This window comes from Rhincodon typus, chromosome 19, assembly GCF_021869965.1.
Source record: "Rhincodon typus isolate 14 chromosome 19, sRhiTyp1.1, whole genome shotgun sequence".
NCBI classification, from domain to species: Eukaryota; Metazoa; Chordata; class Chondrichthyes; order Orectolobiformes; family Rhincodontidae; genus Rhincodon; species Rhincodon typus.
Window position 1 is genome coordinate 37,854,842 of NC_063350.1, and position 13,980 is coordinate 37,868,821.

At 37.5% G+C, this 13,980-nt stretch overlaps 1 protein-coding gene across 1 annotated transcript in view; it reads left to right on the forward strand.

Annotated features, from left to right (window-relative positions):
* LOC109913417 (breast carcinoma-amplified sequence 4) overlaps positions 1–13,980 on the forward strand; it is a 29,470-nt gene that overhangs the window by 12,034 nt on the left and 3,456 nt on the right. Inside the window, exons 2-4 of the mRNA XM_020512925.2 lie at positions 1,615–1,686; positions 10,234–10,335; positions 13,780–13,914. Coding sequence (XP_020368514.2) covers positions 1,615–1,686; positions 10,234–10,335; positions 13,780–13,914 — 309 coding nt within the window. The remainder of the gene's footprint in view (positions 1–1,614; positions 1,687–10,233; positions 10,336–13,779; positions 13,915–13,980) is intronic.

Consider the following 13,980-nt stretch of genomic DNA (forward strand, 5'->3'; position numbering starts at 1 on the left):
GTTCAATTAGGAATGGACAATAAATACTGGCCTACCTAGCAATACCTATATCCCTGTACTGAAGAAGAAGAAGAAATCGGCTTACGACCATTTTCTCATGGACAATCGAGCGCGGGCAATTAATCGCCTTGTCAGTGACACTATTATCCCCAGAACAAGTAGACAAAGAAAATCCTTGTTAATTTTGTTTAACGTCTATGTACCATGCAGGTCAAGTTCCCTTTTATCCAGGATATAACGTTATTAATATATTCGCATAATCTGGGAGATGTAGTTCCAACAGCTTCCCACAGATCATCAGCGCCGCACTGTCGAAGGGTCAGTGCTGAAGGCGCATCACATTGTCAGAGGATCAGTGCTGAGGCAATGGGCGCTGCACTGAAGATGCAGAAATACATCAAAGATCCTTAGACAGCACCTTTCAAACCTACGACCACTTGCATCTAGAAGGACATGGGCAGCAGTTACATGGGAACACCATCCCCTGCAAGTTCCCCTCCAAGCCGCTCACCATACTGACTTGGAAATATATCTCCATTTCTTTACTGTTGCTGGATCAAAATCCTGCAGTACCCTTCCGAACATGGTTAGTAAGTTTGTGGATGATGCCAATGTTGGTGGTATAGTGGACAGTGAAGAAGGTTATCCAACATTACAAAGAGATCTTGATCAATTGGGTCAATGAGCTGAGGAGTGGCAGATGGAGTTTAATTTGGATAAATGAGAGGTATTGCATTTTGGTAAAACAAACAAGGTCAGGACTTATACAATTAAAAGTAGGGCCTTGGTAGTGTTGTACAGCAGCGAGACTAAGGGGTTCAGGTCCATAGATCTTAGAAGTTTCATCCCATGTAGATAGTGTGGTTAAGAAGGCATTTAGCACACTTGCTTTCATTGCTCAGACCTTTGAGGTTGGGAGTTGGGATGTCATGTTGAGGTCGTACAGGACGTTGGTGAGGCCTCTTCTAGAGTACTGTGCCCAGTTCTGGTCGCCCTATTATAGGAACAATATTATCAAGCTGGAGAGGATTCAGAAAAGATTTACCAGGATGTTGCTGGGAATGGAGCATTTTGGTTTATAAGGAAAGGATGGGCTGGGACTTTTCCCTGGAGCATAGAAGGTTGAGGGGTGACCTTACTGAGGTTTATAAAATCATGATGTGTATAGAGATGGTGTTTGACAGGTGTTTTTTCCCTAGAGCGGGGGATTTCAAGACTAGGGGCATATTTTTAAGGTGGGAGGAGAAAGATTCAAAAAAGGACATGAGAGGCAACATTTTTACACAGAGAGTGGCTCGTGTGGAATGAACTTCCAGAGGAAATGGTGGATATGGGTATAGTTACAATGTGTAAAAGACATTTGGATAAGCACATGAATAAGAAGGGTTTGGAGAGATGTAGGGACAAGTGCCAGCAGGTGGGACTCATTCACTTGAGGGTTTATGATTGGCATAGACAGGTTGGACTGAAGGGTCTGTTTCCATGCTGTATGACTCTATAACTACACCCTGTAACAGAATAGAAACTGAATAGGATAATAATAAATAATATGATTTTAATATCAACTTATCATTGTGGGCTCATGCTTGTGCTTTGTGTCTTTTTCTTGTGTAGGCCAAGAAACTTGATGAGAGCATTGAAGAAATGTTAATCAGACTGGATGAATTTTGTGCAATGCTTGAGATGGTAAGTATTTCAATATTTTTGTTTAAACAGAATATTTAAGGAACAGTGATCATTTTCTCATAAGGTTTAGGATGACTGTGGAAAAGAAAAATGTACAATCCAAAATAAGAAGAACAGAGCCGGACCGGATAAACTGGAGCCAAACATTAGCAGGAGAAACTAGCTGAACAATGCATTTCCTCCAAAGAAGAGATGATTTGGAAGTAGTTAGGTGTATTTCCTCAAAAGAGAAAAATAGGGCAAACAAATTTAGAGCTACCTGAATTGAAGAGGAGATAGCAATTAAGATAAAAGAAGAAAAACAGTGCTTTTGACAGATGTCAGGTAGAAATTACAATTGACAATTTGGCTGACTATGGAAGGTTCAAAAAGGAGGTGAGAAAGCAAATAAGAGAAGCAAGGAGGGATTATGAAAAGAGATTGGATTAAAAGGACATCCGAAAGCCTTCTCTATGCATATAAATAGTATCCGGGTGGTAAAAGGAGCTGATTAGGGACCAAAAGGGGATTAAGACATGAAAGCAGAAGTTAAATGCATACTTCGCATATCCCTTTACAAGGGAAACAGATGCTATACAAGTCTTGATGATGGAAAAGGAAATTCAGTCACTAGAGCCAAAATTGAGGCAGCATTGGATAGATTATCTATACTCAAAGCCAACAAAGCACTGGGACCGATGAAATGCATCCAATTTACTGAAGAAATTGCGGAGACACTGGCCATAATTTTTCAGTCTTCATTATACTCAGAGGTTGTGCTGATCCAAATGTCTTTTAAACATTGTAACTGTACCCACATCCACCATTTCCTCTGGAAGTTCATTCCACACGAGCCACTTTCTGTGTGAAAATGTTGCCTCTCATGTCCTTTTTTGAATCTTTCTCCTCCCACCTTAAAAATATGACCCTGTAGTCTTGAAATCCCCCACTCTAGGGAAAAAACACCTGCCAATCACCAGACGACTGGACAATTGCAAACATAATGCCTTCATTTAAAAAAGTGTACAAGGATAAACCTAGTGATTACAGATGCAGTGATGGGAAACTTCTTGAAACAATAATTCAGGACAGAATTAATCGTTTAATGGACAAATGTAGGTCAATTAAAGACAGCTAGCATGAAATTCTTAAGGTAAATTGTTTAATTTACTGGATTTGTTTTGATGAAGTTTGAGCAGAGAAGGGCGATGAGGATAATGCTGTTGATGTGGTGTACAAAGGTGTATGATATAGTGCCACATCATCGATTTGAGAACAATTCTAGAACTTGTTGATTAAAAGTGACAGAAATACCACGAATACAAATTGGATGAGTGATGAGTAACAGAGTACTAGTTAATTGGTTTTTTTTGGGTGGAGGTGGGTTTGGAGTTCCCTGCGATTGGAATTTAAATCCTTGCTTTTCCTGATATACATTAATGAACTAGATGTTGGTGCACAAAGAACAGTTTCAGTGTTCATGGAAAATACAGAATTTGGAAGAATTGTGAGGAGGAAGGGTAGTTGATCTGAGGAACACTTTACCGCAGAGGGCTGAGTCAATAAGTATATTCAAGGCTGAGACAGACAGATTTTTAATAGTTAGGGAATCAAAAGGAAAAGGCAGGAAAGTGGAGTTAAGGATTATCAGATCAGCCATGATCTCATTGAATGGCAGAGCAGACTCGATGGGCTAAATGGTCTACTTCTTCTCCCATGTGTTATGGTCTTATGGACAGTATAGTACTTCAGAAGGACATTGACAATTGGTAGAGTAGGTAGAAGTTCAAAACAGAGAAGTATGAGGTGATACGTTTTGATACGAAGAACATGAGAGACTTAAGGATACTACTCTGAAGGGTGTAAAGAAAAAGACAGACTTGGATGTATATGCTTAAATTATGATAATGCTGTCACTTTAAAAGGTTATTTTGTCCTGTTTCTTTTTGAAGATAGGTTGTAAGGCAGAGGTACCAAACAAGCTACCTGAAGATGACTTAAGGTCTTTAGGTCTTTGAAAATTTCTATCAGATCTCCTCTTCACCTGAATGGGTGTGGCCAGTTGTCAAAGATCCAAATTTCTGGGTTTTGATGTTTTTTTAGTAACATCAGAAGCTTTTTTGGGTCTCAAAAGAGTAGGAAGCTTCAGTAAATTTCTCTTGGCTGCAACACTTTCTGAATTTGCTGTTGATGTTTCTTCCTCCTGGATTGGAGAACTGCATGTAAGAATCTGTATCTAAATTTGCCTTTTTGCCAAGGGGTGTGTTTATGGGATGTTACTATAGTGGAACAGTAAATTAGTAATAGGTACTGAACCTTTCATTCTGTTAAGTTCTAAATTCCTCTTTCTTTTGTTTGTATTTTAACTGTAGTGTATAAATAAATTGTGTTTTGCTTAACGTTGAATAATTTGACCAGTCGCATCGCAGCTGGAACTTGATATCTACCTTTAAAGTAAGAAAATGGTAGTGTCTAGGCTGCCTTATAATATTTTGAGGGCTCTGGTCTGGTCCATAACAAAATTATTAAGGTGACAAAATGGGCAGAGGCAGCAGTTTATAAACATTTTCTCAGGCTTTATTAATAGAGATGTAGAATACAAGAGAAAGGAGATTATTCTGAACTTGTATAAAACACTTATTAGAATTCAGCTGAGTATTGTTTATAATTCTGGGTGCTTTAGGAAGGCAGTGAACACATTTGGAGAATGTGCAGAAAATGTTTACAAGAATGTTTCAGGGGATGAAAAGTCTCAGTTATGAAGATACATTGGAGAAGTTGGAACTTTTCCTTGGAGGCAAAAAAGCAAAGAGAAGATCTGATAGAAAAATATCAAAGTCATGTGGGGTTTGGACAGAGTAGACGGGGAGAAAAACTGTTCCCACTTGTAAAAGAATTGGAGAATGAGAGGGCGCAGATTTAAATTGTTTTATAAAAGAAGCAAATGCGATATGAGAAAATAATTTTACACAATGTGTAATTAGGGTCTGGAAAGTACTGCCTAGAAGAGTGAAGGCAGTTTCAATTTAGGTTTGATGCATTCATTCAGGAAGACATTAGATATTTATTTGAATAGAAACCATGTGCACAATTAGAGGGAAAAGGCAAGAGAATAGCACTGTGATAATAAAAACCGAAAGAACTGCAGATGCTGTAAATCAGGAACAAAAACAGAAGTTGCTGGAAAAGCTCAGCAGGTCAGTTCTGAGGTAGGGTCTCTGGATCCGAAACGTTAACTCGGATTTTTTCTTCACCGATGCTGCCAGACCTACTGAGCTTTTCCAGCAACTTCTATTTTTGAGCACTGTGATAATGTTCATTTAGAGAGCCTGCTACAGTGGACCGAATGGTTGTCTCCTGCATCATTCTGTGACGTTGGAAAAGTTAAAATATACATTTTATTTCATTTTTTAAAAAAAGATAAATTATATTCTAATGCATGAGAGGTATATAGTTAATGCTGCCTATAAATTCAGGTGGGATTTTCAAACATGGCCTGCAGCAGCTCAAGGTGCAGCTCAAAATCACCTTCCTGAGGGCAATTAGAGATGGGCTTGGCTTTGCCAGAAGCATTCACATTTCAAGAACAAATAATACGATAAAGAACATGGTGTTGTGTTGAGTTTTCAGCAGGTTTGGCCAATGTTCTAAATGAAGAAGGACCTCCATACAGTATATTGCTGGGTTATGGTGATGTGCACTAATTGTGATGAGATGTATATAATTAATATATACAGCAAACTTTCCTTTAAATCGGCACCTATGAGACTAGGAATGTGCCGGTTGATCAAATATGCCGCATAATCAAGATGTCCGCATAATCAATGTTAAAAACAAACACTAAGTAATAAATACATAATGCAGAGGATATACACATCACTGTTATACTTTATTTACAGCATAAATCACTTCAATAATAATGCAACTTTGCCTTAAATAAAACTTAACGGCAGAGAGTCTTCTTACTCGCACCTTCAACTAACTACTTGGACATTGCGGTAGATCATGGTATTTGAGGAGAAATTGACTCAAAATTGAATCAACTGTTGATATTTCGTTTGGCCATTTGATTGAATAACATGTATATTTACATTGAGGTAAATAAATTTTTAAAATTCTAATAATTGGGCAGAATTATTTGGGAAGACGATGGCCTAGTGGTATAATCACTGGCCTGTGTTAATCCAGAGACCCAGATGGCAGACACTTGAATTTGAAATCAATAACAGTCTGAAATTAAGAGTCTAATGATGACTGTGAAACCGTTGTTAATTGTCATTAAAAAGCCCATCTGGTTCAGTAATGTCCTTTAGGGAAGGAAACTGCAGTCTTTGCCCAGTCTGGCCTACATGTGACTTCAGGTGCACAGCAATGTGGTTGACTCTTAACTGCCCTCTGGGCAATTAGGGATGGACAAAAAAGGCTGTTCTAGCCAGTGACACCCTCATCCCTTGAATGAATTTTTAAAAATACAGTAAACTTTGCTGTATTAGTGGTATATAATTTTTGCCATTTAGCGAGACTGCTGGTTCATAAGGTACCAGTTAAAACAAAATTTACTGTATTAACATATTATTTTGGAATTTGGATTTCAAAATGTAGGCAGAAGGGTATTGGCTGCTTCTGGTTCTTTAAAGTCAGAAAGCAGGTGACTGCAGACCCTTGTGGTCTTAAGGGATATTTATACTTTTGGGTTTATGACAGGTAAGGCATACATGTGAGGCCATAAATTTTGTTTTCAGTTCTAAAGAATCTAGGATTGCACATGCTATTTTTAATTCAATTCAGAACATGCCAGGATAAAGTTTAGAATCCAGTTTAGATGCCCTCCAAGGAGGAGGTTAGAGAACAAGTTAGCTCAATGGAAGGCTTGAGTTTGTATAGCTTCCAATTCAGGAGAGTTTGGTTAGAAATCTGCAGGTTATTAGAATTTAGACAGTAGACAGTTAAGGTCCTCAGATTTTTAAAAAGTTCATGTCGGAAAGGACACATCAAATTGTCTTCATAGTCCATGGTAAAGAAATTGGTAGAAGTCGGTTAAGTAGAACCAGAATGAGTTGAGATGGGGGTATAATTTCTCAGGACTTGAGAAATTAACAAATAACTTGGTTTTTATACTTCTGTTACATTGCTAAAGAAAATTTGCAGCCTTTTGAATATGTTTCACTAACTAACCACAAGAAAGATATCTCAGAATACAGAAGAGGCCATCGAATCTGTGAGCTTCTACATTGCGGTTGAGGTCATCAACCAGATAAAACAGTTCACTGTCCTTTGCAGGGGGTCTGGCTTGTGGGTGGAGGGCAAGCAATGTGTGTTTTCTTAACCCACCAGATTGAAAAATATTTATATAGAAAGACCCTCTTCCAGAAAGTATAAGTTAAAATATGTAATTCAGTATACTATGATGTATGAAACAAAATAAAGAAAGGAAAGAAAGCTGGGATTAAAGAGAGAGGAAGCATTTTGCAGCAGATCTCAAAATTCAGGCCAATACATTTATTGATGCCATAACCAAAAGAGAGCACTTCTTGCAAATATACAGAGGCAGATGCAGCCTGACCAAATAGGGACCGATTATGCAGTGGCGGTGATCACAAAAACATGAAGCATTAATGGTAAAGGCTGTTCCTTGTGCATTAATAATGGGAAAAGTGAAAACGGACAGAACTACAGGATGCAATCTACAAATCAACAATAAAAACTCTAGGCAATGTAAAAGAACACAATGTGTCTGTTCGCTATAAACATTTAGTTATGTTTTTAATCCAGATCTCCGATAAAACCATCATTTTTGTAGATTTTCTCTATACCACCTGCACCATATAAATCTTTCCATTAAGTCGGCGATCGTTGTATTCAAGCTATGGTCTTGTTAGATTCACTAGCACACTGTAAATCAAGCCCTGCTATTCCCAGATTTATGGCGAAAGATTAAGATTTTAAAATAAGTATGCATTTCCAAATTTACCTGATTTCTAGATCCAGTTTGATAGAAAGCATACACCAGGTTTCTGTATTGAGCAATAATTACTACTTATTACAAGTAATTAAATTGTAGCTAAAGGTAAACACTTATAAAACATCAGCATATGACACTACTGATTAAAATTCTAATCCTTTCATACACTCTCCCTTACACACACGCACAGACAGGGGAAAGAACACCTGGATGGAGCAGGATAATAAAGAGGAAACAGTGGATGTAATATATTTGCATTTTCAGAAGACGTTTGATAAGGTTAGGTTAAGCTATGTAATAAGGTAAGAACCTGTGATGTTGGAGGCAGTATATTAGCATGAATAGAGGATTGGCAAAGTAATAGAACACTGGAAGTTGGGATAAGGGGGACAGTTGTCAGGATGGTAACCTTCAATGACTGGAGTGCCACTGGGATCACAACTATTTAAATATATATTTATGATTTGGATGTGAAAAGTGGTGTACTATAGCCAGGTTTGAGGATGACTCAAAAATAGGTGGGAAGGCAAGTGGTAGGGATGACTCAAAGAGTCTGCAGAGGGACATAGACAGGTTAAGTGAAAGGACAAAAACTTAGCAGATGGAATAAATATGGGAAATGTGAAGTTATGCAATTTGGCAGGAAGTATAGAAGAACTGGATATTATTTCAACCAAAAAAGACCATAGTAAATTACAGCACAGAGGGATTTGGAGTCCTCATGCGTAAATCTCAAAAAGATGCTAGTTCAGCAGGTAATTTATTTTAAGCAAATACAAACTTGGCCTTTATTTCAAATGGAATGTAATTTAAAGTAGGGAGGTTTTGCCAAATCTATACAAGGCACTGGCCAGACCACAACTGGAATACTGTGAACAGGTTTGGTCCCCTTATCTAAGGAAGGATATGTTGGTATTGGAGACAGTCCAGAGAAGGTTCAGTGGGTTGATTCTGTGTATGGAGGGACTGTCTTTTGAGAAGAGATCAAGTAGGTTGGTCCTGTACACATTAGACTCCACAAGAATGAGAGACGACTCCATTGAAACATAAGATTCTGAGGGGACTTGACAGGGTATATACGAAAAGGTTGTTTCCCCATGTGGGACTGTCTAGGATGAGAGGGCGTAATCTCAGTAAAATTTGTTTGAGTTGGTTGCTTGGGTATTGAGTGACTTGCTTTTCAAAACATGCAGTCATAGTTTCAAAACATTGGTTTTAAAACAGTTCTTTCTCATTTCAGTCCACAATTTAAAAAAAAAACAAAAATAAGAAGACATGGTCCTTACAGTCTGACCAGAGTGTGTGGTTTTAGCAGCACATTCTCCATATATTCTGAAATTGCTGGTCTGGCAACATCCGTGGAGAGAAAGCATTTAACATTTTGAGTCAAGTGACCCTTCTTTAGAATGGTCTGAACAGTTATGAAGAAGGGTCATTGGACTTGAAATGTTAACTCTGCTTTCTCTCCAGAGATGCTGTTGGATCTGCTGAGTTTCTCCAGCAATTTGTTTTTGTTTCAGATTTCCATATCCGCAGTTCTTTATTTTATTTCTATGTCTTCTGTATCGGTTCAATTACTTTTAATTGCCATTGGACAGCGTTTGGACTTGATAAGTGCCAGGTCTACTGATACATCAAGATCTCCTTGAACTGTAGCCTTAGTAATTCATGCTGTATAGTTAGTACTTGTTTCTTTCTTCCTTTTGAAAAGTATACATAAATTTTCCACATGTCTATTATTTGCATGTTTCATCAAACCACTTTTAAAGATTGTACTGTATTTCTTTCTACAGGAACAAAGGTGTCTTGCTGTAATTGTACAGGGCATTGAAAAGGCCACACCTGGAATAATGTATGCAGTTTTGGTCTCTGTCGGTGGAAGGATGCTCTAGCTTTAGAGGGAGTGCAGTGAACTTTTACCAAATGAACTCCTGAAATGGCAGAACTGTCACATGAGGAGAGATTGAGTCAGTCAGGATTGTATTCACTGGAATTTAGAAGAATGAGGGGGGAATCTCTTAGAAACCTGTAAAATTCTAACAGGACAAGTCAGATGCAGAAAGGATGTAAAGGGGTAAATATTTTAGAACTGAGATGAGGAGGAATTTTTTTCACCCAGGGAGTGGTGAGCCTGTGAAATTCACTACCATAGGAAGTTGACGCCAAAGCATTATGTTTTCAAGAAGGAGGTAGATATAGCTCTTGTGGCTAAAGTGACCAAAGGATATGGAGAGATGGCGGGATTAGGGTATTGAACTTTATGGTCAGCCAGAATCATATTGAATGGTGAGCAGGCTGGAGGGGTTGAATGGCCTACTCCTGCACCTTTCTTCTGTTCAATTTAAGTTTTCTTCTATTTATAGCAAAATAGATGGTGTTATCCAGGGTATATAACATTATAACTTTAATATCTAACAAACAAATTTGTAAAAAGAGCTATTTTTAAATACTTAACGGTTCATGTGCTGACAGTGTGCAAACTGTCCCTGGTGCCTGGCTGATTCTGTCAACCATTATAGTGATGTTTCTATGAAGCATTATCTCAAACATATTCTGATTGGGTAAAATAACTTCATTAGGTAACCAAAATTTTCTGTTTTTGACAGATTCGAAGTGATTCATCGCAAATTCTGGATGAAAATGTTCCTCAACTAAAGGTCAAGGCATTGGAAATGAAGAAGGTGTATGCAAAGATTGACAAGATGGAGGTTTGCAACTTTTCAAAATGCACTTGTCACAGCTGGATGGAATTTAATTTCTGACATCCAAATGTCTAAATGTAAAGTAGATCTCAAGTGCTGGTGCTAGTACATGCTTGAGACTTGGCATGAATCCTAAAGCAGATGAGTTCTTTTCCAAGTCCATGCATAGTGTTCTCAAATTAAGCATTACACTTTAGCGATGTACCGCCAGGTGCTCTGTACTATTTAGTCACCTCATTTGGATAGCAGAAGATGTGCCCCAAAGCATTATGGAAACATCCACCATTTACATTTCCCTGGCCATGAGGTTCAAAGAGAAGTGACAGATTTGTTGAAGAGAAATTTAAATCTTGAAAGGCTTACTTCAGAAATGTGACAACGATTTGTAGTTTTATAAGTTATTCTTGATATTCTTTTAGAGGAATCTTTGTGTAATTGTCTTCATGGATAACCATTGTAAGAACCTGAAAACACTTGTAAAAATTGAGGAAGCTGAGTTGTTTTGCTTTGTAACTTCTTTACTTTATATTCCTGTATTTCTATACCGGACCAAAAATCTTTATCCCACATCTTTATTCATTTTCTTCATAACATTAATGCACTCACGGTCCACTCTCCCCAGTCATTTTGTTTTTATGCCAAACATCTTGGCTGAAATACTTTGGAACTGCACACATATTATAATATTCATGGGAATGTAGGAATTTGACTAGGCGCAGTCAGCCTGCCTCACCATTCAATATGATCGTGAATGACATACCTCGCTATCCTGTATACCATTGGTGATCAAAAATCTATCAATCCTTACCTTAAAAATACTCAAAAATGGAGTTTCTGTAGCCCTTTGTAGTAGAGAATGCCTAAGGTTCACAATACTCTGAATCAATAAATTTATCCTCAACCAGACTTAAGTGGCATCCCTGTTATTTTCTTTAATTGTGCCTACTGGTTCTAGACACTTTTAAAGAATTAAAGGTGATGTCATTGAAACCTACAGAATACTTAAAGGTATAGATAAGATAGATGTAGGTAAGATGTATCCCCTGGTTGGGGAGTCTCGAGTGAGGAGGCACAATTTAAAAATAAGGGTGACACCAGTTAGAACCAAGATGAGAAGAAATTCATTGACTCAGAGGGTTGTGAATCTTTGGAAGTCTCTACCCCAGAGGGCTGTGGAAGCTCAATCCTTGAGTATGTTTAAAGTAGAGGTTAATAGATTTCTGATTAACAATGGCGTGGGGTATTAATGGTTTTGGAAATTATGTGGGTCAAAGATATTGTAGTGTTTCATGAGCCATGATCATATTAAATGGCAGAGCAGGCTTGTTTGACTGAACGTCTGACTACTTTTATATTTTATTTGAGAATGGCCTTTTCAATGAGAGGGTAATGAACTTTGAACCAAGTAAATTAAGTTTATGGCATTTGCTAAGCTATCTCTATGAAGAAAGTATCTTTGGGAACTGACAACCATTTACCCAAAAAGCAAAACAACCATTGTCCAACTGTAATATAATTCACACATTTTAAACAGAATGTTGTTTGAAGGGCAGTAATAAGCTAAAAGCAGGCTTTCTTGCGTGCTTGGAGAAGAACTTCACCTTCTACCACCAACCATTTGTAAATTGCAAAGATCTTTTGGCATTTATTTTATACCTTACTGTCTGTACTTAATAATTCAAGACACAGCTTCAATGTTATTTATAAGCATAGTAAATCCATCTGTTGATATTCATCTTAACATTTAAATAGCTTCTAAATTTCACACGTCTAAACAGAAACGATCTTTTGGTTCAAGAAGTACGTTAAATCTTTTACAATTTGATATTTAACGATTCTTTGCTCATTCATCCATCTCTCTTTTTCTGTCTCTGCAGTGACATTATTCAGTGCACATATACAATGCCTCTAAATGAATTTATGTTCAGAATCTCTCAGTAAAATGAGCTGAAAAATCAACAACATGGTATCAAACATACACACAGGGAAAAGTAGTTTCTAGTAACTGATAAATTAATTGAGAACCTATTTTTTTTCTTATTGCATTTCCTCCTCTCCATTGTTTTGAAGTTGTTGGTTAGTTGTTAAGGTGCAGTTTGCTATTAACTCTGTCATTACCCGTATTATCCACACTAGCAACCATGACTAGACTTCACCATGTAATCGAGGGATAGCTGACAACCTGCAGTATTGACCAGTATCCATATGTGCAAATTGGCAGTACTTATACCTGCAACCCATGAAAAGGTGAAGAGCATTATAAGGAGCTGAGCTTGATTCCACTGCTACCCACATACTTTTTTTTGCTCTCCCTTTTCAACCCAGGGATTCTGATATTGTGATCAGGATTGCGATCCTGTGTAGTGTTCTCCTCCTGGTTGGTAGTGAAGTCAGTTGCTGTTCGTTTCCTGGGTGAATAAACTAAGTTGGTGCAGACTGCAGATTGAACTTGAGACCTTCCTGGTTTGTGTGATTTACTTTGTTGATAGGTGTTCTTGTTTGATTCCGTGATATCAGAAAGTTGATGCTGCAGCCTCAAAAAACATGACTCTCCTCTCACCGTTTTTGCTCTTTCAAGATTAAGAAAATCCAATACAAAATTAATTTTGCTGTAAATGTAGAGTTGATGGGAGTCAAACTGCAACTCTTCAACAGAACAAAGTAGAGAAATTAGGTAATTTGTGTATATCAAATTGTTAGATATCTCTGTAACATCTGCCTTCAAATTTCAATAGGATATGCAGCACAAAAACAGGCTGTTTCGCCAACCAATACATGCCAGTGTTTATGTTGCACTGAAGTTGCCTTCCATCTTTTCTCAGTTAATTCTACTACCATAATCTTTTATTCCCTCTTCCTTCACATTCTCCTCATTAATACCAAGTAGTGCTAAATACAAGATTTATAACATTTATACTGACATGAATATGAATAAATGGAAATTACATTGATGCATATAGAACACCACAAACTTTGTTCATATGTTCTGACCTACCTTGAATCACAGAATCATACAGTACAGAAAAGCCCTTTGACCTATTGAGTCTATGTCAACGAAAAAAGCTCTAAATCTCCACTAGTCCCAATTTCCAGCACTTGCCCTATTAACCTTGACTGTTATGACATTTCAAGTGCTCATCCAAGTACTTTTTAAAGGTTGAGGTTTCCCACCTCAACTACCCTCCCAAGCAGTGTATTCCAGATTTCCACCATCCTCCGGGTGAAAAAACTCCTCAAATTTCCTCTAACCTTCTGTCTTTCACCTTAAAACTATACCGTCTTGTTATTAATGCTTCAACTAGAGGCAAACAATTCTACTTTTTACCAGAAATAATGGGCAAAATAGTGAAGCTGTATAATACTGGAGCCCTGATGCAACTTTTGGTGAAAATAGTAATTTATATGTTTGGTGTAGCAAATATTTTATGGATCTTGTAACTCCTATTGTAGACTTTTGTGAAGATGGTTGGACAGAATGCAGCTACACTTGAGCAACAAGTGATCCAGGCAGAAAAGGACTGTGGAAACTTGCCTCATGCTGTTCGTAGATTTCTACATTCAATTAGTGCACCTTCATTTCTAAATGTAAGCAAAGTTATAAAGCAGAAAATATAGTTTTGTTTGATACGTTTTAATTATTCTCTTCATTGA